The 27571-nt window shown below is 30.9% G+C and overlaps 5 protein-coding genes across 6 annotated transcripts; 1 reads left to right on the top strand and 4 right to left on the bottom strand.

Annotated features, from left to right (window-relative positions):
• Positions 1-1500: 1500 nt before the first annotated feature.
• Positions 1501-13897, bottom strand: AGO1 (protein argonaute-2). Its single transcript, XM_070638386.1, has 12 exons — positions 13529-13897; positions 11816-11948; positions 8375-8446; positions 5247-6577; positions 4650-4981; positions 4510-4512; positions 4087-4103; positions 3435-3854; positions 3255-3376; positions 3042-3185; positions 2803-2972; positions 1501-2740 (listed from the first exon to the last, which is right to left on the bottom strand). Exons 2-12 carry the CDS (start codon positions 11937-11939, stop codon positions 2602-2604), a joined length of 2874 nt encoding a protein of 957 aa, XP_070494487.1. The 5' UTR covers positions 11940-11948; positions 13529-13897; the 3' UTR covers positions 1501-2601.
• mRpL53 (mitochondrial ribosomal protein L53) lies at positions 11439-12471 on the top strand. The gene is made up of 3 exons (XM_070638385.1): positions 11439-11637; positions 11983-12110; positions 12172-12471. Exons 1-3 carry the CDS (start codon positions 11492-11494, stop codon positions 12336-12338), a joined length of 441 nt encoding a protein of 146 aa, XP_070494486.1. The 5' UTR covers positions 11439-11491; the 3' UTR covers positions 12339-12471.
• A 559-nt stretch (positions 13898-14456) lies between the features above and the next one.
• Positions 14457-21374, bottom strand: Rab32 (RAS oncogene family member Rab32). Of its 2 annotated transcripts, none has more exons than XM_070638235.1 (7): positions 20865-21374; positions 20439-20802; positions 15689-15761; positions 15454-15600; positions 15077-15258; positions 14867-15010; positions 14457-14779 (listed from the first exon to the last, which is right to left on the bottom strand). In XM_070638235.1, the coding sequence occupies exons 2-7, from the start codon at positions 20691-20693 to the stop codon at positions 14675-14677; spliced, it is 906 nt and encodes a 301-aa protein (XP_070494336.1). In that variant the 5' UTR covers positions 20694-20802; positions 20865-21374; the 3' UTR covers positions 14457-14674. The 2 variants fall into 2 exon arrangements, with proteins under 2 accessions (XP_070494336.1, XP_070494337.1); XM_070638236.1 differs by having other exon boundaries at positions 21002-21374.
• On the bottom strand, positions 16605-20426 carry LOC139088894 (enolase-phosphatase E1-like). Its single transcript, XM_070638233.1, has one exon. The coding sequence runs from the start codon at positions 18276-18278 to the stop codon at positions 16731-16733; it is 1548 nt and encodes a 515-aa protein (XP_070494334.1). The 5' UTR covers positions 18279-20426; the 3' UTR covers positions 16605-16730.
• Positions 21375-21658: 284 nt separating the features above from the next.
• Positions 21659-27389, bottom strand: LOC139088895 (solute carrier family 25 member 32). Its single transcript, XM_070638234.1, has 8 exons — positions 26648-27389; positions 26524-26583; positions 25150-25300; positions 24835-25087; positions 24663-24776; positions 24167-24289; positions 24084-24106; positions 21659-22130 (listed from the first exon to the last, which is right to left on the bottom strand). The coding sequence occupies exons 1-8, from the start codon at positions 26745-26747 to the stop codon at positions 21986-21988; spliced, it is 969 nt and encodes a 322-aa protein (XP_070494335.1). The 5' UTR covers positions 26748-27389; the 3' UTR covers positions 21659-21985.
• Positions 27390-27571: the final 182 nt, after the last annotated feature.

Raw genomic sequence — 27571 nt, 5'->3', positions numbered from 1 at the left:
ACTCTCAATAGAACCGGTATGGTTCGATGCAAAATGGCAAATACTATTCACAGTCATTCAAACTCAATATTAATTAAGATTTGAATTCTTGTGACAAAATTGTCACCCAAAATCGAAATTCATCCGAATAATCTTCTGATTTTATTTGAGCTAAGCTATGTATCCATTATCAAATTATGTTCCAAATATTGTTAATTAAAGAGATATTTCGATTATTTACTTGATTTTTTGGGTGAAAAAAAATACCAAATGAAAATTTTAGAAATCTTCAATGTTAAAAGACTGTTTAAAGAAAAACTATCAAAACATGAAATTAGGAAGATTTTTAAAACATTTTTATAAAATGGATCAAAAAAGCTCTCAATAGAACCGGTATTTCTTGTTTTAATACAAAAATTTGAAAAATATGGAGCTTTATGTAAACAAATTTGAGCTTTCATAAAAGCTTCTCTTTAGCATGTAAAAGCTCTATTGAGAGTCACTAGAAATGTGTATGTTTCAACTTCATCTTTCCCGGCTTTCTTTTGTGTGTTTTTTAAAATGGCTTAATATAATTTTCATTTCAAGGATATTCAGCTTTAATTAATACGGATCGTTCATTTTTTTAAATTATTCCCTTGTTGTAAGTTACTATTCAAAATAATAAAAAATTAGGAGCATGTCCTTTGGATATTATGTCCTTTTTTGGTGTTTTACAATATCGGGTTTAAAGTTTAATTCCAATACATAAAAAAATTATAGAGAGTGAGAATTTTGGTATCGCAAAAATTTGAAGATTGTCTTTTTTTCATAATTTTGGAGAGGAATTTCGAAAAGGAGGAAGTTAAAGATCTTTTGGTCTAAAAGACCTAAATTATTTAATTTAAAAATATTCAAATAAAAGATTCTGAAGGGAAGAAATACATTTATAGACAAAAAAGGAGCAATTTGTCTTTAATAATTTAAAAATTTATCTTCTCATAAAAAATTCGCAATCTTTAACGAACATTTGAATTTTAAATAAACTTTCAACATCTTGAAGTTGGCGTCAATTGTAAAAAATTCAAATTTCTAACGGAAACTTGTGTATATGAGAAGATAAAGTCAAATAATTAATTAAACAGAAAAGGCAAAGTAGGTAGGTAGTTTCAGAAATGAAAATCATCATTATCAACTATAATTAATTGGCGATTCTTTTTCTTATGATATTAAAAAACATCTAGCGCCACGTCTTTGTGAGATAAATTTGATTTTAATATTCTTAACATCTAATGCTTATTGTATTGTTTTTCTTTTCTTTATCATCATAATCATCATTACACCATATGCTTCACATACATATTTATCATTTGCGCTATTCATTATGATGAGTGTGTGTCTGTGTAAATATTCCTATTTATTTTATTCTTTTCATCTACAAGTGTATATTGTTTGGCAGAAATGTAATGCTCAAAAATTACAACGAATCTGAAGTTTTCTATTCTGTTCTGGTTTTTGATACTAATTAAAAAAAATTGTGAGTTCTTTTTCGTCATTGCCCATGAAATATTTTTCATACATTTTATTTTATTTTTTGTTTCTTAAAACTTAAAGCTCAGAGTGGTTGGTTGTGTAGAAAAATATGCTTCTATTTGTTAGTTATTTAATTTAAATGGATTGAAATCATCTCACTTCCGAGTCTCTCTCAAACGTGATCAGTAGATCTTTACATTTTTTCAGATTGATTGATATAAGATTCATAGCATTTTCCTATTGAGAGCATGAATGAGTTTCAAGAACGGAAATATACAAAGTTATTTTAATTAAATCTTTTGGATCACGTTGAGAGATTTCGATTAAATTTGAAAAATAACGGTTTTTGAATGTCTTGAAGTTGGCTTATACTATAATTTAGTATGCGTTGAAGTTGGCTCTAGTTGTAAAAATTCAAAATTTTCCGTTAAAATCTTTGCACTAACTGCTTATGAGTGATTTCAAGATCCATTTTCTAATAAATATTGTATGGCGTTTGGTTGAAAAATTTCATGAGCTAGTTCTAAAATTAACAATTACTTATAATGCGTTACAATCAGTTTAAGTAAAAACAAAAGCAGTATTAAAATTTTGTTTGATATTGCAGGCTTTGATAAATTAGTTGTTAAGGGAAAAATTAATTCTAATATAGCTAGTATGTTAAGTTGATATATCAATTAATGTGTTGCATACATTTATACCTAACAACTATTTTCAACTCGCGTTCTCAGTGTCTTAGCGTTTAATGTTAAAACTTAAAAAAAATCTTTAAATTGTGGATAAATCATTCAATTTAGTTATCGTCATTTATGTATTCACACGATCCCCCGTAATTTTTGTATGCATGGTGATCGAAATACTTCATTGTTTATGCCTTTTAATTTTTTATGTCTGTTTCTATGTCATTGCAATCGTCTCAGTTTTTTGTGTTTATTATTTTTGTTATGTTATTGTTGTTTTTTTGTGTATGTGTGCCTTTTTTTTTCGTCATCTCCCATTCCCATTCATAGATTTTTTGTGATTTAAATTTACAATTTTCATAACTTTTCTTATGTTATGAAAATAAAGAAAAAAATAATAAACAGCAATTTAACTCCAAGTTAAATTAATTTAAGCAAAGTACATAACTTTTTTGGTATCAGCATGTACAGTAATGGCTCGTGCCATTGCACCCGGTGTCCTGTCTTCTGAACATCCACTTTGATGTGATCCTTCGCCGGAATCGTGTTCTTTCTCAACCAAATGATATCTGTATTAATTAAATTATTTTATTAAAATCATGTTATGGACATCCTTAATAGTTAAACTTACCTCGCTCTAAATGCTACAAGATGAGCATAATAGGCTGGTGCAGGAATGGAAACAGAACGAGTACATCTCACATAAGTGTGACACAATTGATAAGTCAAACACTGTAATTCGTCTGAATCGAAGTGGTTATCATCCCACAAGACGTGATAATGTGATGGTCGACTTGTGCCCTATAAACATTAAAATAAGTAATTAAATCATCACATTAAAGCTCAAAGCTGCTGTGCTATATAACTTACTTGAATACCCTGATGTGAACATAAATAGAAGTCAAATTCTGTTGGATGTGTAATTCCAACATCGACTGTTGTACCTGCAGGTATATTTCCAGATTTTCCACTCTGTTCCTTTTTGTCAGCACAGAATAAGCGCGTATGATGTCTCTGTATAATTAATATGATGATCATAATAATTAGTCTAAATTTAATTATTAATAATAATGAGGTGCTTACCTTTTGCACAACGATAAATGTAATACCCGGACGATAATCAGCTTCTAATTTAATACATGCTTCACGAATAGCTGTGAGCTCATGTTGCAGTATATGTGGAAATTGTCCTTCCGAAACACCATCTAAAATTGGAATTGCTCATTAGTTTATGAGATAATTGAGGATGTGTATGTTCATTACCTCTGTACAGAATGATTCTATGGGGTTTGTAGCCACCTGTTGATTTATAAAACATGACTAATAGTTCTCGTACCATACTGCTCAATTCTTGAATCATTTCTTGTCTATGTTGTTGTACGCGTACTGTGGCAGCATATCTTGAAGGATGTGCATCCATTGAGCCAACAACTGCGGCAATTGAAGGCTTCTTATTATCTCCAGCTGGTGGGTGTGTAACATCAGCTCCAAGGAAAATGACTGGTTCATTGAATACTTTTGGTCGAATTGATGGCACCAAAATTGAATTGATACCGCCTAATTTAACATTGATCTTAAGACAGAGATTTGATAATGTCTGTGGTGATGTTTTGTTGACATTCTTTGCTTGAACACATTGTGTTGCCATTCCCAAGACTGTATCTCCAACACGTTTTACTTCAGCTGTTTAATGAAAACAAAAGGAATTAATTTAATTTGCTCATTCTTAATGAAGCTTAATGCAAAGCTTGAATATGACTCAAATATTTACCCTATAATCCAAACAGAAGCGATCAATCCAAATGTCGCAAAGAAGAAAATGCATGAAAAAGTGAAAAAGAGGAAAAGTTAGTTAATTGAATGCAAACATTATTTTGTGATCCAGAAACCACACTGGATCTTTTGGAACTCGAACTTACATAGACTGGCGTTCTGCAAGGAGCAAGCAGTTGAAGATTCACATGGAAAGAAAGGAAAAATAATTAATATTTGAAATTCTTATAGGCATTTCTTGTCAAAAACACTTACTCTGTAATAGCATCCATCAAAGAGCAGTTGATGATGTTTATGGAAAGAGAAGAATAATAAAGAGTTAGTTATACCTCATATTGCTAATTGATTAATTTCAATTTAAGGGATTAATTCTAATTTGAAGGATTAATTGTAAGCCTTTAAATTAGTCTTAATCTCATAAATTAAATTTAATCCATTTTGAGTAATATGATGAGCAAAGTGGGTATATCTTACTCTACGATGCAGGAACAAAAAGTTGAAACGAGAAATGAAAAGAAAAGAATTTCAATTAGTAACTGGAATGTAAATTTTAATATTATGTAACTTACTCTGTAAAGGTGAATCCATCAAGCAAGGACGAATCGTATGGAATATGAAAATAGAGAAGATTAATTATTAGCATTAAGTTTCCAGTCAGCAGTGCTGTTCAATAACACTCTTCGTTTGGTTACATATATAACTTACCCTGGAAGTACAACTACAACCAATTGTAACTGATTGAATGAATTCTTGAGATATCTAAACATTGGCTCAACTTGATCTGGACCTGTAGCATATTTGCAGAAACATGGCTGACCGATAATTGGCATTCCAGCGTCATTCGATATCTTCTGGAGTTGTTGGGTGAAATTTCTCAATGCATCCTCACGAACAGTACGTTGGGGCGCAAAGCATGCAATAGCCCATACACGAATCTCAACACCAGTAAAGAATTGTTTTCCTCTCATATCCCACACTCCCTGGTTAGGGGAGGCAAGACTGATTTTGTTCTGCGAAGACATAGGAACCTTTTCTTGCTGGTTTTATTACAGTTATGGAAAATAATAATGTATGCATTGATGGAAATTCCGTTATTATTGGAACTTTTTAGGAATTTTCATCAATGTTATGACTTAATATCCTAATGTACATAATTGTGTGAAAATGAAAATTAATTTTTTTTGTACCAAAGTTACTTTAGGCATGTAAAATAAAGTTTTTAAAAAGTAAAAAGGCAAAATATTTTTAAGGCAAGAATTTTCAGATCCATCCAATTAAATTGGCAAAATTGGTAAAACTCACTTGTCCACTAATGCTTGAAACACGTCCTCCATACTGCAATTTCGGCGGTGGTAAAACACGTCCTCTAACTTCCATCATACTGTTGCTAATTGTAAGTCCGAATTCTTGTACGTAAGAATCATTATTAAAGTCAGCACGTCTTACTAAATTGTTAATTTCTCGTTCACGATCAGGTGCTGAACGAGCAGTTGCTTTAATCATAGTTGATGTCTGCATATCCGTCAATTTCTTAATACAACGTTGTCCTGCGACAATATTACATACTTCTAATGGTAAATATGTGTGCTTGTGTTCTTGGCCGACTTGTAAACATGGCAAATGTGGATAGCGTAGCTTCATCTTATACTTGTCAAGGAAATATTTGGCGACAGTACATTCAACAGTCTGTCCATTATCGAGTTGCAATGGAAAACTTTGCATTTGAGCTGGACGTCTTGTTACATTACAGACACGATATTTACGTCTCATTGTGCCACAATGTGTAATTTCAATTTTTAAACCTTTAATTTCTTTTGTGAATTTGACACGCTGTGAATCGGTGAGTGGCTTCCTTTGTTCATTAATGTCACGAATATCGAGAACTTCACACATGAATTCAATGACAGGTTGAGCTTTGTAAAATGCAGTCGCTGATACATCAATGTTAAGCATCATTTTCCATTGTGATGGACGTACACTTTGATGGAAACCAAACCATACTTCACGTCCACCACCCAAAGGATGATAATATCCATCAGGTGAACTGAAGAAACTTCTTCCAACTGGTGTATAAGTCATACTTGGCAAGTGACGCATAACAACATCAAGTGCAAGAATTGCATCATAAGGAATTTGTCTTGTACGTCCTTCAAGAGCCTCTTCGAGATTAAATAGTGATACTTGAGCGACCCACTTAATAGTGACACGAAAAACTCGATCTTTTCCCTCGCCCGGCAATGTGACTTCAAGTTCAACACGATCATTTCCAATTGGTAATGGATCGCGTGTATATAAATTATTTCGTCCATCAAATACTGGTTTAAGAACTCCGAAAATTTTACTATATGCATGAACCATAGTCTCAATAATTTCACGATTAACCTTTCGTGGACATTTGTCAGGTTGAATATTTATGTCATAATGATGAACAAAACCTCTTGGCATTGATATTTGAAAGTGATTAGCACGGAGTAAAATTGGACGTCCCTCACGTCCTAAATTTGGTCTTCGTGGACATGTGAATACGGGCAATTCTGGAGGAGCAGGTGGTGTTGCTACAACTCCAATTGCTTGTGTAACAGTTCCGCCAGTGGTCGTTGGCGTTGGATTTGTTGTGGTGCCAGCAGGAGGAGCTAAATTTTTAAATTTACCATCAATCAATAAATTTTGTTCTACATGACTTAAGTTTAAATTAATCATAGGAAATTAAAAAAAGCATGTGAACGATTAATGAGTTATAAAATTAAATGCAATTGATGATGATTAATATTTTGTTCCAAAATTTCCATGATTAATAGATACACACACAAATTGGTTATGAATTCCTTATTATTTTTACATATTTATGTCCCCAATAATTTATTCCCATTCTGTTAGTCACATTAACATTATCACATTTTATCATACTATATCCCGAGATGCAAGTCATAGCAATGTCAATCAATAGTCATTCAATTATCATTGCCATGATGTGCATCTCGAGCATGAATGTAAAATGAAATGAAAACATAAATATCAGCATATTCCAAATCAGTGATTGGATAAAGTTAAAAAAGTAACGGTAAGTTAGAAGGTAGAAAGGTGAGTAAGAAATATAAATCCCAGTGTTAGTTATTGCTTAAAAAATTATCATTAGCTTGTTTGTAACATTATTGAGCTACAATTTAATTACATACATATAAGCATAACACAATTATTACTCAAAAATGATATTAATGCAGAAGATTTAAAATAATTTATGCAATAAAATAAGAAGGAGAAGGTCATAAAAAGATATGGAAATGTTATTAATAAATAGCAAAAAACGTGACGAAGGAGTCAAATAACATGTTGAAAACAGTTTTACGTAAAACCACTCCACATGTTTTACTACGTATAAGTTACGCAGACATAATTTAAAATTTACGTAAGATTCTGCTCAACATGTGTGTTTACATATCTCCTCATACTCATTTATTGATGCATAATATCCTATTTCTGGATGTAAACAAACAAATATTACTGACATGAAGTTAGCTTCATTTTTTACTATATTTGAAAAATGAGCTTTTAACGGATATTTTTGAATGTAAACAAATGTTACTGACTTGAAGTTAGCTTCACTTTTTACTATATTTGAAAAATGAGCTTTTAACGGATATTTCTGGTTGTAAACAAATTTTACTGACTTGAAGTTAGCTTCATTTTTTACTAAATTTGAAAAAATAAGCTTTTTAACGGATATTTTCATTGTATGAGGAGATATGCACAAAAATTGACTTTAATTAGCCACATTACTATCCTTAAGAAAATGAAAAACTGCGAGAAAAGACATAACGTAAAGGAAATGAAAATAAAGTGTTAGGTGAGGCTTTAAACACGCACACACATACATAAAAATTATAATGTTTTAGATCAAATGGACTTAATCTTATGACAAAATATAGCAGAACAGTTTGATTTGTCTAATTTGATGGAATGTAAGGCAATAAACCAAACATATTTTAATTTTAATGTTAGTGTAATAAGTGGAATTTTGTGTAATTCTTATAAGCGAATAAGGCACTTAGGTGTTTTTCAAATCAGTCTTAATCTCTCTTTTTTTGCTAACTTTAACAAATTCAAATTTTTAAGTAAAAAATAAGGATGAATTTTTGGTATGAACGGAGGTTCTCATTTCACAGAGAATGAAATATGATAGATTGTATATAGTTATGCATTCATGTTGTTTTATGTTTGTTTATGCAATACAATAAATCAATTCATTATCTATGAATGACAGCAATGTTTTTTGACAGGAATTTTGAGGACCAAATATGTATAAATCATAACTCATAAGAAATTTTGGGTATTAATCAATCATCAAAAATCAATTTAAATTTGTTAATTCGTTTGCATTCTTTTTTTCTTTTCTTTTCTTTTTTTTGAATTTTCGAAAAATTTTGGGTTACGTGAAAGTGTATCGAAGCTGGTCTGCGACTGAGGACTTGGTGGCCGAGGTGGCGAAGAAGTCCATGATGATTCTATAAAAAAATAAAGAAAGAAAAATTAAGGATGCAACAACAAATATACGAAGGCGAATAAGAAAAATAAGATGTCCCGCGATTGTATCTCTATTGGCTTTACATTTTTTTTGGAGTTTTAAACAAATAGAAATATAGAAGAATAATAACAAGAAGAAGTAATAAAGTAAATATAATTAACGTTTTTTGGATGGCAATCAAATTTTCACTATCACCACACTTTATGTTGTATGGTGATCATGCAACCAAAATTTTATATATTCTATGCTCAACGAGCTTTGATAAGGAATTAAAAATACTAATTTTTTTTTCTTGTCCATGAAACCGATAAGCATGTACGCACGCACATATTTCGAAACTGATAACATAAAATAAAAATTAAACGACATTGCAAGTAAGTAAAATAAACTAAATCACTGATGGGTCATTTATTAATGACGTCTAACTTTATGTCGTAGACTCACTGGTGTTTAATAGTTTCTTAGTCTTAATTATAGGTAATTTGTTAATAATTTGCCTAGTCAATGTTCTTATAGGATTTTAACACGTGGATTATAGTTAGCATTTTTCCCGAACAGCACAACGTGGTCACTAGGGAACAATTACGTCGCCGTAATTAAGGTACATGACGAAGTTGCCTTAAAGACACCGTGATGTGAATGTAGTTAGTCGTATTGTGCAGTATTGTGCTGCTCGGGTTTATTGTAAATTTTCTGATTTGAATGCTAGACTTCCCATTTTGTATAGGTGTCTAGGTTGGACATATTTACTGTGCCTAAATTTCAGCAGAGCTTAATTAATTTTTCTTTAACTTAGTCAGACCCGAACAGACAAGGAGCATGCTTATGAGTATGCTCACAAAATTAAGCATGTTCAGTTATCTTGATTGAATACTCATGTGCATGCTCGTTTCAGTGAGTATGTTCATTGTCTGTTAGGGAGAGTAAGCAAGGAGCATGCTCACAGGGTTCAGAAAAACCTCTGCGATACCTAAATGCGGTTCCTTTGCCTATTAGTGAAGACTTTCTGGAGATGTGTGAGAATCTCTAAAAATGACATTAAGGAGGTAGATGTCTATGGACGTCATTTTTGAAATCCCCAATTTATCACCTCGTTATTCTTATTTGAAGCAATAGGACAAATAAGAAGTTTTATTGCAAAATTATCGATTTTGCTTAAATGAGTCATTTCTCTCCGAACGACTTAAATCCACAATCGGACTCACATGTATATTTCCATAAATTGTTAATTCAAGTAGTTTTTTTTGTTTTTGTTTTGCTTTGAGTTATGCAGAATTGTGTTACAATCCAAATGTCAAATGCAAAGATGTTTTGGTTTCATCGATTCCTCTCTACTGTTTGTTATGAGAAATATTTAATGAACATCGCAAAAAAAACAGAATGGAATGGAAAAATAGTCGAAAATGTGGTCGAGTTTTTCCCGACACAATGTTGTTGGATTATTGTAAATGTCGATGACCTAAAAAACAGTATACATACTTTTTTATACATCATCATATTCATTCTTTTCTTTTCTAATGTTTTAGCGTAAATATGTACATAAAGAGAATAAAAAGAGTGAGAGAAAGAGAGATAGACAGAAGTAAAAAAAAAGGAAAAATGTTTCTTCTCCATTATACGCATATCTGTTGGTTTAATAGACTATAATATTATGTGGAAATGTATGAATATTTCCATTTCATACTGGTGCATATGTTGACATACACTGCTAAAATATAATTATTACCACTTGATTCACATTGTCATTTTTTTTATTGTCCTTAGAACTTATTGGCACTGGTATTATATTATGTCGTTAAAATATGTACACAACATTAATTAAAGCATTATCAGTAGTAACATGCGAATCATTCCATGATTGACTTTTTCACACATTCATGACTTTTTTTTTTTTTGGTATTTGATATTTTTGTGATGAAAATTTTTAGCAGTGTATTTATTAGTCTGTCCCCATTTTCATTTTTTTTAATTCTCACATATAGGTATATCTTTTTTTCAAAGCATATTTTTGCTGATTATATTTACAAATTTTTAATAAATTTTCATGAATTAATGTTTAGATGGTGCATAAGATTAGTATAAACCATTTAACCATGATGTAGGAGACTCCTCATGTTGTAATATTCACAATTAAAAAACGCTTTATGGGAGCTCTCGTTGCTCTTTGTGGTTCATTTTTTTTTTCTTGCTACCATGAAATTATTTTTTGCATTTTTATGCCTACTTACGCGGTCCAACTGGAAACATTTTAGCATAAAAATATCACACAATGGTTTTAGAGGCACGAAATCATACAGAAATACGCGGAATCACAATGCGAATACTATAATTTTTAATTTTTAATAGTTATTTGTTCTTGTTCCTCGCACTTACTATTTTTCGAATGAATTTTTCGGATATGCGTACAATGAAAAATTTTTCTTCTATGGATGTTGTAATCGAGAGAAGACTTATGTATTTTACATAAACTTTTTTGTATGTATTGGTAATTTTATGTGCGACTGAAAATGGAAGCTCAATTGCCCTAATTCGTGTCATTAACGCATAGCCATCTAGCAGTATTATTCTGCATTATCAGACTATATTAATTCTACCTGATTATTTAAATATTTTCATAAATTTATGAACATTTAAGCTTTTATTGCCATAATCATGTTTCCTTGGGATTCCCGCAAAATTTATAAAGTTATCATTTAGTCTACAAATGTCACGTTATGTCCCGTCATTTAGATCTACATTCGAATTTTTTGCTTATATTGGAATTTACTGTTATTATTAAACAAGGTAGACATTATTATTATTTGGATACTATCAATTCTCATGTCTATCTAATGATTTATTATTCTAAAAATAAATTAGTTAACTACATTGAGTCTTAAAATCAATAAATAAAGACTACAGTTGGAGTTAAATCTAGAATTATTTTTAACGGTCAAAATAAATTCAAATCCTGCGTGCATTCAAGAAATAAATTGCGAGAATAAGAAAATTTTAGGAAAACATTTTTGGACTTTTCTCATTGAAAATGTCTGTGCCATTTTCCGGAACTTTTACAAGATCAGGCGGAGTACTTTCCGCAATTGCTAAACAAATTAAGTTATTGAATTTTAGAGCAGTTAATCGTGTTACAGTGAAATTTGATCCATTTCATGAAAATGCAAATAATACACGGTGAGTTTAACTTTAGAAAGAAAATTTTCGAGATTTTCACTGCGCATGTCTCTCTCGTGAAAAACTGAGGAAAACTTCTAGATACATTTTCCTTATAATTTTCATTTAGTTAGAAAATTAATTTCAAAAAAGGTATTTTTCTTATTCAATTAAACTTAATTAATTGTTAAAAGCATACCGTAGTTCTTTCCCATCATTCCTATTCCATTCATTCCATTCATCTGGATGTGTGACGGCAATTCATTATAATTTATTTGTGGATGAACTTGTGTTGGTCCATTTTGATCTCTTTCTGAAGACATGTTCTGTATCTGAAAAATAAAGTAATGTTATTTATCATTTTAGGGATTTCCTTCATGCTATTTCAACAACAAAAGTCTCACAGACGAATCCAAGCTGTCTAGTTAAAACAGATATCGTGTGCAATAGAGATAAGCCTTTAATAACATTTCAATTTATTCCATCAATACAAGGTAATTTTTCAAAATACAGCCACAGATTCCTTAGCTCATGATTAATATTATTAATCTACAGAAGCAACAAAGATTAAAACGATCAAGGTAGAAGCTGACAATTTGAGTCTTTTGGAACTTCTGAAAGTAACAAACGAACAAATTACAGCAAGAGCACCAAAAGAAGATCCAGTTAGTACACTCAAGACAAAGTCAGAGAAGAAAGGAGCTGTAGGCAAGCGCCGTTAAGAGGGAATCATTTAGCATTTAGATTAGGCATAAAATAATTAAATAGAAGATATAATGTCGAAGATTAAGGGAGGCGGTCATATAGATTTTATTGATCATATATATTCAACAATGCCCAGCTTTACTGACGTCTTTACGGAGGAGACGTTTTACATTTTCGTCATCTTTTTTGTACTAAGTACGTTGCTTATTGCCTTCCTTTTGTCACGATTCATTAAAATAAAACCGGTTGAATAAAGTGATAAGATTTTTTCCAAGAATTAAATTTTGGCAACATTTTCGTACATTTATGGTCATATGCTATATACACAATTCGTTACAGACATGCGAGACACAAGTGAAAGTATTTATTTATTTTTATTTTGGAAGAAGGAATCTAAATTGGAAAGAGCAGAAAGAAACGAAAACAAAAATATTGTGCACAGACATGTATTATACGTGAGATATAGAATGAGAAGAAGTCGGTTCCAAAAAGATTTTGAGAGAGAAAGAAAATCGCGAAAAGTTGACGCATGCTTAATGAATAGTTGTAGTAGAAAAATATTACTTTTTTTCTCGCATTTTCAGCAATGCTTATGCTTTGCACTCACTCAATATATATTATTTACATCAAGTCTCTCTCTTTCTCGCTACGTCGTTTGTTCGGCTCCACTGCTACATGTTTTTTTCTTTTGTAAATAAAATGGAGTCGATTTTCAAGTTCAATGCCAAATTTTATATGTGGAGAATGAAAATATACGAGAATTGATGTCCCGGTAAAATTTGCTGTATCTCATCTTCTATTGCTCATAAAATTTCCCCATTTATAACCTAATGACATTTTAATGGATCCCAACATTCTTGGATATATAATACATGACTAAATGTCCGGCACACAATTAACTTCATTATTATTATGACGTAATTCGACACATATATTTGTTGTTATGCCTTCTCTTTCAGGAAAAAGTTTGTGAGAAATGGAAAAAAATGGAAACCGAAAAACAATTTTTTAAAACGCAATTTTAATTTTCACAACTTTCCACACTTAAATTTAATTAAAAAATGCATTTTTGGCATATATTTAATTCACTTCTCATGTATTTTTTCTGTGGACTCTTGCGTTAACGTATTTAATACCAAACACATAAAAATTATTTAAAGGTTGCAAAAAAAATCTCTTTCAGCATTTTGCCTTGAAATCAACTCACCTTGGAATTTTAAGTTTTTCTGAATAGTCCAAATAATGTCTTTTTCCTTATATTCAACACGTTATTAATGTTTATACTTTGAATTAAATTAACTCACTTTCTGTAAATTCGCAGAATTTTTTTATCACAAATTCTATTGTTTTTGTTATTTTTATTTTTTTTTCTTCGCGGTAAAGTTAAAAAGCAATTTTAATTAAATTAGAGAATGATTAGACAATGATTAATCAATTACAGGCGACATTTTAACATCTCTTTTCATTTATCACGACTTTAATTAATGTATTTCTTAGAATAAACTCTTTTTTGCTAATTCTGTGTCAAAATTCCCTTTTCACTTCTTGCCGATTTTTTTATGTTCGAGGGTCAATTTGTAAATGGCGTCGGCAAGTATTACTTGGTGCCGATGAATTTCAAAATTCTTTGTAATCGCTATAACCAACAATTTCTCGATTTATCCAATGATTACTCGAACCTTTTTAACAATTTTTCAAAGCTTACTTTTACTGAATTATCCTTAAATTTAGCATTAAAAGCTGTTATCTCAGGTAAAAGACCTTTCGGAAAATTAAAGATTATCAAAAGTATGGAACTTAAAAAAACTAGCAACAGATGGCACAAGTGGATGCTACACACTGGATATTTTTCTAATGTTATTGCTAGAAACTTTTTTATTTGTAAACAAATCAGGCCAATCACATGTTGTATGTTTTGAGATTTGAACTCTCTTGTGATGATTTTGGTAGATGGCTGTTTCTTATGCGCGGAGCAATATTTGGAACCTGAAATGATGCAATGACACTCTACTCTGTTTAATATTGTGCATATCTGTATTTTTTGAAGTATGCAAGGCGTGGACACTCCAATGGTATTTCGTAGGTCCTTGCAGTGTCCACAGCTAATACTCAGAATGTGCAAATTAAAACAAAAATTTGTTTAATTACTTTACAATTTATTTTTTACGATTGTTCTTAGTAAAGCCTCTACATGTCGCATAACTAGTTTAATGTCTGTAAAATTCAGTTAATAAAGTATGTATGCTCTCGGAAAAAAATGGTAAGAAGATGGATAGTACAGACTTTTAAAATTACATAAATCATTAATAAAGACAATGTTAAAAGTATAGACAGTAAGTAAAAGTATTTCTCGTCAGCAAGAACAAAATTTCTTCGGTTTATCTACGTCCTCTGCATCTAGAATTAAGCGTTCTCCATCAATCATGTCGTTATGTATAAGTTTATCATTTATCAGAATCTGTAAGGAAGTCAAAAGTCATAACATTAGATATAAGGAATTATGGATATTGTGGTTTTGAATAATTTATAAGAACTTGTTACTTACTTTGCTAACTAAAGCTTTGGCGCTTTCATCTATATTTGTATTCTCCTTGGCACTCGTCTCAAACCATCCAGTGAAGCCATTCTCTTTGCAATATTCATCCATTTTTGCTGGCAATGCCACTAATCCTTGTTTTGGTTGATCACACTAAATCGTATAAAATATTCAGGATGTAGTAAATGCATATGGAATATATAAAACATCTGTACATACCTTATTAGCTAATAAAATGCACGGAATCGGACTGCCATCAGGAAGTTGAACTTTTGAATCCAAATCAGTCTTCCACTTATTCACAGCATCAAATGTTGCTGGTCTTGTTACATCGAAGACGATAAAAGCTCCAACCGCCTCTTTATAGTACACTCGTGTCATATTACCAAATCGTTCTTGTCCTATTGAGTTTTATGAGATTAATATTACATATCGTGCATTACCAAAAACTTAGAAGTTATACATATATAACGTCATCCTCCACATGTAATTCACAGAAGTATATTATGTGAACACAGTAGCTAGTTGACGTCATTTATGAATCACTTCGAAGATATTCGGGTCATGGAAAATGTAAACAGGAAGAAGAACATTACCTGCAATATCCCACAACTGTAATCGAATAATCGTTGACTGATCCCAATTAAGGACTTTAAGGGCAAAATCAACTCCAATGGTTGCTCGATAATTTTGACTGAAAAATTGATGAACATATCGCTTGATGAATGATGTCTTGCCAGTTCCTAATTAAGAAAAAATTAAGGAGAGTTTATATATTAGCCATAAAGTTCATAATGAATTCTAATTAATCTTTTGGTATGGGCTATTCACCTAGTTCGCCAATCACTAAAATTTTATACAAGCATTCACGTTTCTCCGGTGTTGATGGCGTCATATTGTTCACCTGTCCAATTTTTTTTTTTTTGTGAGAAATTGTTAAATATTTAAATAAAAATTATTATTAATTAATTAATTTCGCTTTGTCGGAAGTACAATGAAACCATTCACGTCGGCAAAATTATTACAACTGAGAGTGATACAAAAGGTATTATGCATGAACAAAAAGTTTTCCCTGCTTTGGAAAGTTTTTAAGGCTTCAGTTCAATAATCGTTCAATAACATAAATAGTATGTTAAATAGAGCAGGTACCCAGCTATGGGGACGTCAACTAATGATGTCATAAACTTTATAGGCAAAAGGGGGAGGAGGGAGATCAAGCTACAAGTAAAACAAACTTTTTTAATCGGAAGGGATCTCTAATCTTTTTGATAAACATCATTTACGAACGAACCCCTTGAGAATCTTACCAACGAATCATCAAAAACAGGAAACATTGATGTATCTGGTGGCAATGAAGGTATATCGAATGATTCAGAGTTAGCTATTATATTACTTTTAAGCAATTCTTGCTCTTCTGGTGTATAGACTGTCAGTTGAGGAATGTAAGCAATTTTTCTACGCGTCCTCGAATCACGCTTCTCTAAGTAAGTCTCATTCTTTTCACTTTTTGGACTGTGAAATACTTCATCCTGAACATTGGACAATTCGCCTTCGACTTCTGTATCAGTTATTACTATTGGTGTAATAGTAGTGCTATTTGACGAGAAGATTTTTTGAGGACGTACAGCAGTTCCGACTTCAAATTTAATTTCTTCCGATTTTACTTCAAATGAAGTTTTTAGGTCATCAACTGATGGTGAGACATTTAAATGATATGGCTTATGAGCCTCTTGGGTACGAACTGTCGACTGTGGCGATTCTCTATCAGGAGTAACACTTTCAGGCGATGATTTACGTCTATTGATTGGAATTTTTGATTTTTTCATTTCGTCACTAAGCACTTCTTCACTACTATGATCTGGTTCCTTGCTCTTTATTCGGATGTCACTTCTTCTAATTTCTCTTGAGCGTTGTCAGGAGCTACTTCAGATTCCTTTTGAATCTCGTCCACAATTATTTCAGATTTATCAGCAATGTCTTCCTTTTTGTCTGTAACTGTTTCAGATTCCTTCTGAATCTCGTCAACAACTTTTTCAGATTTATCAGCAATGCCTTTCTTTTTGTCTGTAACTGTTTTAGATTCCTTTTGAGTCTCGTCCACAACTATTTCAGATTTATCAGCAATGCCTTCCTTTTTGTCTGTAACTGCTTCAGATTCCTTTTGAATCTCGTCCACAACTATTTCAGATTTATCAGCAATGTCTTCCTTTTTGTCTATAACTGCTTCAGATTCTTTTTGAGTCTCGTCCACAACTATTTCAGATTTATCAGCAAGGTTCTTTACTTCTGTTACTGGTTCGAATTTCTTTCGAATCTCACCCACAATTGATACAGATTTATAGGCAATTTCCTTTTCTTTTTGATCCGATTCCTCGACAATTTTCAATTCAGGAAAATTTTGAGGAAATTCAATTTTCTCATCCAATTTAGTCAAGTCGTTTGCTGAAGATATGATGGAATTTACAGATGATTTAATAAGTTCCTGTGATAATTTATTTTCCTCAGATCCTTGAGAAGTCGTCTGTGTTATTGTTGAGCGTGATACTGACTGTGAAAGAGCATCGCTGCTAATTGATTTTGTATGATGTTGCATGTATTCATCGGCGATGTCTTTGTTCGTGCTATTACTGTTCTGTGACACCATTACATTAAAAAACTGCTCGCGGATTTTATTGACTCTTACGGCTGTATTTACCGATGGTAATATAATATCGGTTTGGCTTTTATAATATTGTAATGGTGAGGAAGCCTTATCAGTTGCTTTTGAACTAACAATCGTCTCAGTAGACATTGTTTCAGTTCCAGTAGTTTGTACTTTTTCAATTTTCTTGCCGCTTATTGTTATTTGTAATTGAACCTTTTTATTTGGTAACATAGGGGATGAGGCTTGCTGTACAATTGGGGAAGATTCTTTATTATCAATTGTCTGGATCGATTTTGTAAGCTCCAATGCATCTTCATTGATTTTCTTTTCTTCGACAGTTTCCGATTGATCACTAATGGTAATATTTGGATAGCTTTTTGATAGCTTCTCAATCTCCTTAGCCAAATCGATTTCATTATTTAAAGGCTCATCAAGCTGTGAACTTTCTCCGCTATCCAATGGACTAACTTGAGACTTTTTCTTTCTAGAAAATTTCTTTGCAATGCTTTTCCTTAAAGCTCCAAGTTTTGGACTTTTTAAACTGTCTTCGGAACGAGTTTCTGACGTATCTCCACTATCAAATTTCTTCTCATCCTTCTTAATTTTTAAGTGCTTAGAAATAAACTTTCCAGGCTTAAATTTCCTCTTCTTTTTTTCACCAACTCTTGAGCTTTCACTGCTTGTATGCTGTCTTGTAGACAGAACAATATCCTCTGACAATGAAAAATCTTCTTCCTCTTCCTCCTCAATTTTATTTAACTTTTCATCCTCATTCATTTTGATGAACTAATATTTATTGTCTAGTTTACGACAACTATTCAGTAATGAAGCTTCGTCAACAATGAATAAGCTTCTTGAATCAATAATTTTATGTTGACTGTGGTGGATATATAGTAATGAACTAATAATTATTAATATGTCACCTGTTGATTTCCTTCGCTTTGCAATATGAGAAATCCACAATAATTTAATTTAATAAAGTAGGCTTTTAGCTTATTTTTCTTAGAGAATTTATTCTATTGATTGCCTTCATATAAATCTCAAATTTCAGTCTATACACACGCACTTGCTAATAATTAATGATTTTTCTTTACTAAGTAGAATTAGACTTCTTTCACGGATGCTCAATTTATTACAACTAAATTAAAAATCTCAAATTAAAGTTATTTCATTCAGATCTTATCAGTTCGCGAAAAGGTCACCGACAATTTGTTTGTGAATTCCATTTAATTTTTTATACAGATTTTGCAATATTTTTGTAAAACAGGAGCGGCAATGCATCTCCGATCAGCAGTTATTTGTAAACTTACATGATTAGAAGTATTTTAATAATAAAACTGGCAGTTACGCAAGTGAAATCCCTTAGAATAACTTGCGACTCATTTGATTATCACAGCAAGCGGGTCAAATATTTTTGAAAAAGAAGTGAGTGATTTAAATTACTTAAGAATAAGTATTGAAGCTGTACATAATTAATACGAAGTAATGACTGAAAAATTTCTCGGTCTTATCGCTTATTTCGTCAGCATCTTACGGGTCATTCATCAAAGATTCTGCTATTGGTGCATAATAACTTGACTAGGGAACATCGATGCATACTTAAAGATGAAGGTATGTAGATATTTTTGAAGGAACAGAACGGACAATTCAATTAGGACTCGTGACTTCCTATACACGTCACCTGAATTTTAGCTCTATAGCTGCCTTCTGCTTATCAATTCATAATCTTAAGTGCAGTCTATCTATATCTGTGTCCTATCTATATCGAGAACTTTCTATGAATTCTTCGATAGCCCTTGTGATCTTTTGTCATTTATCAAGTCAGACTTGAAATGGGTAAAGACTAACCCGAGCGACACAATGAGACGAACTGGATGTTTTGCCTTAAAATGGTTCCAAATTAGTTGTCACGGAACCGTCAGGACAACTTCGCGTCCAACCGTTAATACAGTGACATACCGAACATGTTGTGCTGCTCGGGTACGAAAGTCACTGTCAGATGTGGCAGCGTACTAATAGACAACATAAATGACCCCTCTTTTTCGGATACGAATTATAATTAAGTAAGCATTAAGTTTTTTACTCTCGCTCGCATTTTGAATGGACGGAAGATAAGGAAGTGGAGATTGAGTTCGTGACTAATTGAAATAACATAAAAATAACACTTTAGTTTTTTTTGGAAGCATGTATGCTTTATATTCTTAATAGAATGAACATCATTTGCTTTTATCATCCCATTATCATTGCTCTATATTTTTGAAGACGAAAAGCCATTGATTAATGATGAACGAAGTGTGAGATTGTGATGCACTTTAAGTAATCAATTGACTGACTGACTACTTTGTTCCAACGAAGAAATAGTTCAATGATATCATGTCGATGTTTACTGCTGCACAATCTGAACTTCATGACGCTCATGATTAGATAGATTACAATTTTTTTCTCTTCGTCATAGGTCAGTTCCGTAAAGTTCTTTGAGAAAAAAGATAAGGAACGTGTGCGTGTGAAATGGAATAATAAGAAGGATGAAGTTTAACCTTTTGAATGATAACCCATAATAACCCATAAAATTGATATGGAGGAAGAAATCGAAAGATAATGGAGAATGAAATTCATGTATGCTCGAATCGTCGTACCGACCGACCAACCGAAAACAAAAACTGTATAGTCATCAATTTATTAAAAGTTTTTCGCCTTCTCACTTTATTGGAAAAGCTATAAACAAAATGATCTGAGACTGACTCAAATCAATGCTTATCACTAGCCTCTTTTGATATTATTTTGCCGGTCATCATGAACCGCACGAATTCCAATGATTTATGCATATATTGATTTATTTGACATATATACAGTAAAGCTAAATGGTTTCATTGTGAATAAAATATTTTTGATAAGACATGAGACATATATATGCATAACATTATAATTGTGACTCACCGTCGAGAACACCAAACGTTCGTCTTTACTCCTCCTGTCAGATACTTTCGCAAATTTTCCTATCTTGGCGGCTTTTTGTAATATACTCTGACTCAACGAAAATTGTGTATTATGCTTAATACTAGCTGGTGGTGTTTCTAATAAATGACACTCATTTGTCTTTTCTGTATCTTCCGGATTGTTTTTGTTGTTGTCAGATTCACTAGTTCCCGATCTACTTGCTATCACACTTATTCTGATTGAACTTGTTCCCATTCATGTGATGTATTACTTGTTATGATTCTATTATATCACATCCATTGCACATTTGTTGATGATTTGAAATAGTAACCAATTTAAATAGTTCTATCTGTTCTATTTCTAGCTGCTCAATTAAATTAAACTTTATTAATGACACTAAACGAATGGAATTCTCACACAAATTACTTCATTTGAACAATCTATTGGCATGAAATGATTGTAAATTTAATTAAGCACACAGAAATTTTAATTTTTTTAAAGACTTTTTGACACTTTTTTTAAAAAAGAAGTTTCGTAACTAAATATAAATTTTTTTTTATCACCTTATCAGAAATTAAAAAAAGAAAACAATAGAATTGCTGTGCACACGTTGACACCAAGGCTTTAAACAGAACTAAAGTTGTGTATAGAAATTTTCGTTATATTCCATTGCTGTCACTCTCACTTGCTCATTTATTTACTCTCACAGAAAAAAAAAATAAACTGAAGAGATACAGAAGTTTTCTTCTTTTTTATGGACGATATGTTGCTTTATGTTGAACTTTACTTCCTTGATGCATTTTATTCACTTATTAATTTCTACATAAAATATCACAATGTTAACTTAACTATATTATTATGGACTTTAAATTAATTAAAAATACTGCATTTAAAATGAAATGGACGAAATGATTTTTCGCGGAAAATTTCTATGCTGTACTCTTTTGAGCAATTCTATCGATTCTGAATGGAGAATAGTGAAAAGTCCATATCCATCTATTGCGCATGCTTGAGAGAAATAAATAAATCTGAAAATTTAAATAAATTTATACGACACGTGCTTGCTGTTTTGAATCAACGAATTTCTTGTTCTTTATTTGTTTACTTCTTTTCATTTTTTTTTGGCATAAACACACATCTCATGAATGAATGATGGTAATGGAATGACAAGACATGAAATGATTGAATCTGAAAAAGAGAATAATTAAAAAACATTAATATTGTAAGATAATTCATAAATTGGTTGTACTAGTTCCTCATTGGTTTAATTCCGTATAATTTTAAGCGTGACTTTCATCATGTTACCCTTTGCTTGTAGCTACTTAATAATCTAACAACATAATCCTATGCAAAATATTAAAAAGGAACTCAATTTGATCATTCTTTAGTTCATAATTTATGGCAATCTGCTGAATAATGCTCCTCCTTATTCTTGGCCTTTAATCTTTCATATTCATATTCATTCTCAATTCCTTTTATCCAACGTCGTCTCCAACATGAATAAATGAAAATTTCTTTCATTATTTTGTCTGTTTGGCGTCCTTAAGCTACATATTTTTCTCCTCCTTTTTCCTCTTACTCAACATATAATGTGATACATTTTCATAAACGAGAAACGTTATGCAACATGCTGGCACTACTCGTGTTAAATTTGGCTTCAAACCCTTGTAAAAACCTATGATACCTTCAAATCTATATTTATTTTTTTGTGTACATAACAATATCCAATTATTGAAATGTGATAAGGGAGAAAGAGAGAAAAGATAATGTGATTAATAAAATACATTATTACCATTCGCATTAACTATTAAGGATGATTGTCTATATACTAAATGATTCATGAATGATTATGATAGGTATTTCTAAAATATAGAACAAAGAAAAACATTAAGCGCAACACTTTTAATTAGTGCCGAAATTAAGTATAGAATCTTTCCTTGTTTAATTATCACTCAATCTTATCAATTAACTTATATTTTATACGTTCTATGTATGTCATTGACCGGAATCCTGATAATTGCTAAAAACTGTTCATAACGATTTCTTAAAATTTAAAATGTATTTGGCGTTAAGTTTGTACGACTTGAAGTTGGCTAAAATAACAAATTTTTTAAAAAGTCAATTTTTAACGGTTTTCCTAACTAAAAATTCTGTAAAATTAATTTGTCGATTTCCACACGAAAATGTCGTGTTCCTGTAGAAAATTTTAATGATTATAATATTTATTTATATTAGGTAAATTATAATTATTTATAGAATATCCCAGTGTCCGCATAAGCAATTGATTAATTACAGTTATATTCATGAGAAATAAAAATATATGAACCATGATGATAAGTAATGAAGGATGGGCAGTTAATAAAAACATTCAAACTACAAGCATTTTATAGAGCTTACCTTTGGCAATTAGATTCTCTAGATCAGTTTTGCATCACTTAAAGACACTTTATTCTTTCTTTTTAATTAAAATTGAGAAAAATTCGACAATCAGCATGGAAATGAAATTCAAGAATCTTATTTTGCTGCCGGTAATTTACATAAAAACACTGTCAATTTGTTTTCTTCTCTTAGCTGACTCCATCCGTTTAATTATTTAAATTCATTTAATATAACTTATAAAATCATCACAATTCACAAGACTTAAAACTTATCAAATTAAAAGCAATGAAATTCTTCCTATTTATGCTATATTCTGTCTTTTTCTCGTATTTTGTTGAAAATCTATTATTATATTCCTTAGCAGGATTTGGCAATTGCTGAATTATTCAAAGTAATGCAAATATTTTAAAATTTAAATAATTTATCGATTTCAAACCGTTTTTAAAAATTTGAATTTTTTTGTTCGCATTTTAAAATCATAAAATTTGAATTTAATTTAGCCGTTAGATGAAAATTTCATAACTTCATTATTTTGCGTAGATTGCTGCTTATTATAAGATTACACAAAATTAGAATAGCAGTTGATCAATCTTCAGTTCATTACAGTCAAAAATTACAACCTGTTACATTAAATTTCAAGTCAATTTTTCCAGAATTGAGCAAATTTTGGGCATCAAAATTCGAATGCCAATCATCCAACTAAGGAAGCTATGTTATAAAAGTTATGTTATGGATTTATACATATTATTATTGTATGCTATTCGAATCTGATATTATCGTAAAGGAAACGGCATTAAAACTTTTCTGTGATAATAATAATAGTTGATTATTGGGATTAATTTAAATAAATTTCATAGCTTAATAAGTAAGTAGGAATAATAAAGACAACAAAGGAAAGAATGATTTGCAATAAAATAATAAAAATAATAATACGATATTCTACTATATCATTCGCTTTTGCATATCTAAAAGTTACTACACTACAAGTATAAATCATATCAAGTTGTTCAATGACTTTTCATCATTCAGATTATAATAGCACATAACTTTCTGTTCGCCTTAAGTACAAACTTTTATAAAATATTTCTTAAATATGATAATGATGTTCTTATCTCCATTTTATACTAGTTATTTATTACAAAAATTAATATTTTAACTTAAAGATTTTGAAACTTTTCGTATATAAGCATAACAAGGCAGATATTTGGCATGACATGTAGTAAGTAGGGCTTCAAACCCAAATAAAATCCAGGAATTCTTTCATACCTATAAGTTTGCTTGATACAGTCCTGAAATATAAGAAAATTTGGATTAAATAGCTGTATAAAATTCAATATCATTCAACTTACCCAAGTTCCTTTGTAGCTATGATGTTGATCCTGTAATCGTGTTCTAATGACTTGATATGGATATGTGGCGGCTGCGGCAATAAGTTTTGAAATTGCAGCAAACGTTAAATATTCAGATGTAGTCTGTTGGAAGGGAAAGAGTTAAAAATAGAATATAAAATATTTATCAAGGCAAAAATATCACTTCCAATAACAAGATCAAATTTGCATTACAGATTAACAAAGAGTATGTAAATCACGAGAAATGCGACTCCACACAAGCCACTTCAAATTGTTTATGTGAAAATGAGATTTTAATGATAAACGTAAACTTTTTTTTTACTTCAAATGATTGACGTCAAGATTATAGTTAACACAATTATTAAGAGGTAAACACACGATGACATTATTTAGAGTGAAAGAAATCAGTAAACAAAGACTGTTCCTTTACATAAATAAACAACTCGTTTTCGTGAGAAACGTCATCGATTATCATCAAAAAACAAAAAATACGTACCAATTTTGAGTCGATGGGTAGCTTTCTGTATTCATTATAAGCATTTTTCATTTCCTCATAAGTCATGAATTGGAGAGCTCCATGTGATACACCGAACATTCCAGGCACGAAACCCTAAACAAAGAGAAATTTAATTATTTTGCGTCGTTAATTTAATTTTAGATTAACTTACGCTATAAAGCCCTCTTAGTCCCTCAGTTCGATAGATTTTAATTAATCCGTCAGTCATCCCGCGATAATTTTTTGCGTTTGATAAATCCATAGTATTTTCATACTGTAGACACAATCTTGTTTTGACTACCCAAATTGGATTGGTCATCAAAAGTGTTAAAATACCGGCCTCGCTGGCAGCTAACATGTGCATTCCTGGCCCAAGTGCTTGTGTTGTATTTCCACCCTGAATCCATCCTTTAATTGTATTATAGCTGTAAATAAATGAAAGAATTAATTAACAGTAAAAATTAATTAAATTTAAAAAATAACTTACAATAAGAAATAAAAACCCCAGGCTGAGCCAGATCCCCAAGCATTAGGAGTTACACCTTTATATAATCCTTTAATTCCTTCTTGTCTGAAGATTGTGACAAAAGCACTACCAAGACCTCGATATTGAGGAGCAGCAACACGACCGTCATTAACTGAAAGAAGGAAGGCAAAAAATAGTAGATAGCATTAGATAAGAGTTATGATAAGCACATGAGACATTTTGCTCAATATAAAAATGATGTTAAGCAATTAAATAAGGAATAAAAATGTGCGAACTTGATTATTTGCCAAGTTCACAACGTGCGATGTGTTTTTTGTTGTTGTGTTGTTATTTTTTTCATTCGAATCGGAGGCACGTCTTGACGAGAAATCTTTAGGTATGACGAAATTTATTTGGTTTGCTGTACACATATGAGATACATGAGACACTCAGTGGCCGCACAAATATTTTGAATGGAAAATTTTTATTATGCACACAGATTTTCAATAATCATTACGAGAAACTAACAAATTGAGCAATCACTTGACTAAAACACTTAATGCCAAAAAAGAGAATTAAATTTAGAACGTTGACAATTTTTTTTGTTAATTCATTGTTATAAAGCCATACTGATTAAGTCTATACATATGACGTAGAATATAGAAATCGTAAAAAAAAAAACATTTAAGCCGTATAAGTGTGCTAAAAATAAAGAATAAGATTCTGAAGAATTGATAGAAACATCACATGACAATACGAAAGCCTTTCCTCAAATTTCAATCACCTCATCTAGAAATTCTATGAAATAATGATGGTTCATTGACATTCGATAGCAATTGTGCGCTAATTAACTAAAATTATATTACGGCTGATTAAATGTAAACGTAGAAAAAGTGTCAAGGAAATCAGATTATTAGCTCCTGTATATGTATTTTATTTCTTTATTTTTCAGCTCATAATAGGTAATCAAATCCACTCGTGGTAAATATTAAAGGCAAACACACGTATTTTTTTATCTCAAGTATGCTTTGGAAAAGAGTAGAAAAATCTACCTCAACACAGCTGTTTTTCTTCAGAATTTTTATTGATATAGATATCTTGTGCTAATTCTTGTGACAGAGAACAAACTTGTTTTTTTCTGAAAAATATTTGTGTTGATGTTCTCGTCATATGTTTTGCAGCTATATGAGGTCACAATAAAATCTTATGAAAGAGATTTAGGCTAGCGAGACGAGATTTAATGTTCGTTAATCGAGACGTAAAAAAAATCATTAAATAAGCAACTCTCATTACTGTGATAAGAAGCTGACCTTGTTTAAGGTTTTTTTGATCTTTTCAATATGACATGATCGTAGTGAGACAGACAAAATTATGTAAAGACATGGGAGTACTCACCAGCAAAACGAATTTTAATTAGGTCCAATGGATGTAAAATCAATGTTGATGTAACACCACCTATGTATTTATAACAATAGTGCTTGAAGATATTTGTAGATGTAAATATTTATGATTGTTATACCTGATATTCCAGCTACCATATGCTCGTACTTAATATGTGAAAACAAAGTTAGTTTTCCATTAATTTTTTTGGGTGACATTGTTGTTGATGCAGACGACATTTTTTTCTGGATCTTCCTATTTATTTAACTTTTTATGTTTATGTTTTGAATTGATCACTTCCAGTAGTTTTTCACAAATGAATATTAGTAAATTATCGTACTAAAATTTTTATTATTTTTTTAAACAAAATCAAGGAAATTATGAAGCTTTTGAGGAGTTATCAAAATATATCAACATTATAATCTTAAAGTTATGTATTTACACAAAATGATGATGTTTAATTAGTTTTTTGAAATCTAATTAAAATCAAAATAATTTAAGTTTCTCTAAATTATTAATTGATATAGTTTTTATGTTGGCTAAATAAACCAATTTTTTCACTGTCAAATTATGAGTCATGTTGTTTCTACGGATTTTTCAAGTGTGATATCCACGTTTTTTCACTAAACTGATGTAACAATAAATTCTTTATGGACTTTATTTCTGTCTGCGAAATTTTAATGATGCAATTTCTCGACAATGGCACCTTTGTTTTATGCCTTTTTACAACTTTTCACTTGGTTTTCTCACTGTATACGATGATTGTGACTTACTTTATATCCTTAACAGATGATTTTATTAATTAATTTTAGCTAATAGACGTCTTAAATTGACAAAATATCTCGCAAAACTGTCTCTGACAAAAAATTTTTATTTCTGATCGTTTCTTTTTCTTTACCAACACACTCACAAAAACATCCGTGACGTCACTGTTTTTTGAAAATATTTTGTCCGTTAAATAATTACAGAATTTTAAATGTTATTAGCTGTTGAGATAATAATTAAGGAACAATCATAAAATTTACCCATTCTTACCAATAATACTTTTGTACTTACAGAACTG

This window comes from Chironomus tepperi, unplaced genomic scaffold, assembly GCF_022539635.2.
Source record: "Chironomus tepperi strain 1889 unplaced genomic scaffold, CSIRO-AGI_Ctep_v1 contig_172, whole genome shotgun sequence".
Classification (NCBI taxonomy): Eukaryota; Metazoa; Arthropoda; class Insecta; order Diptera; family Chironomidae; genus Chironomus; species Chironomus tepperi.
This window is presented reverse-complemented; position numbering and strand designations above follow the sequence as displayed.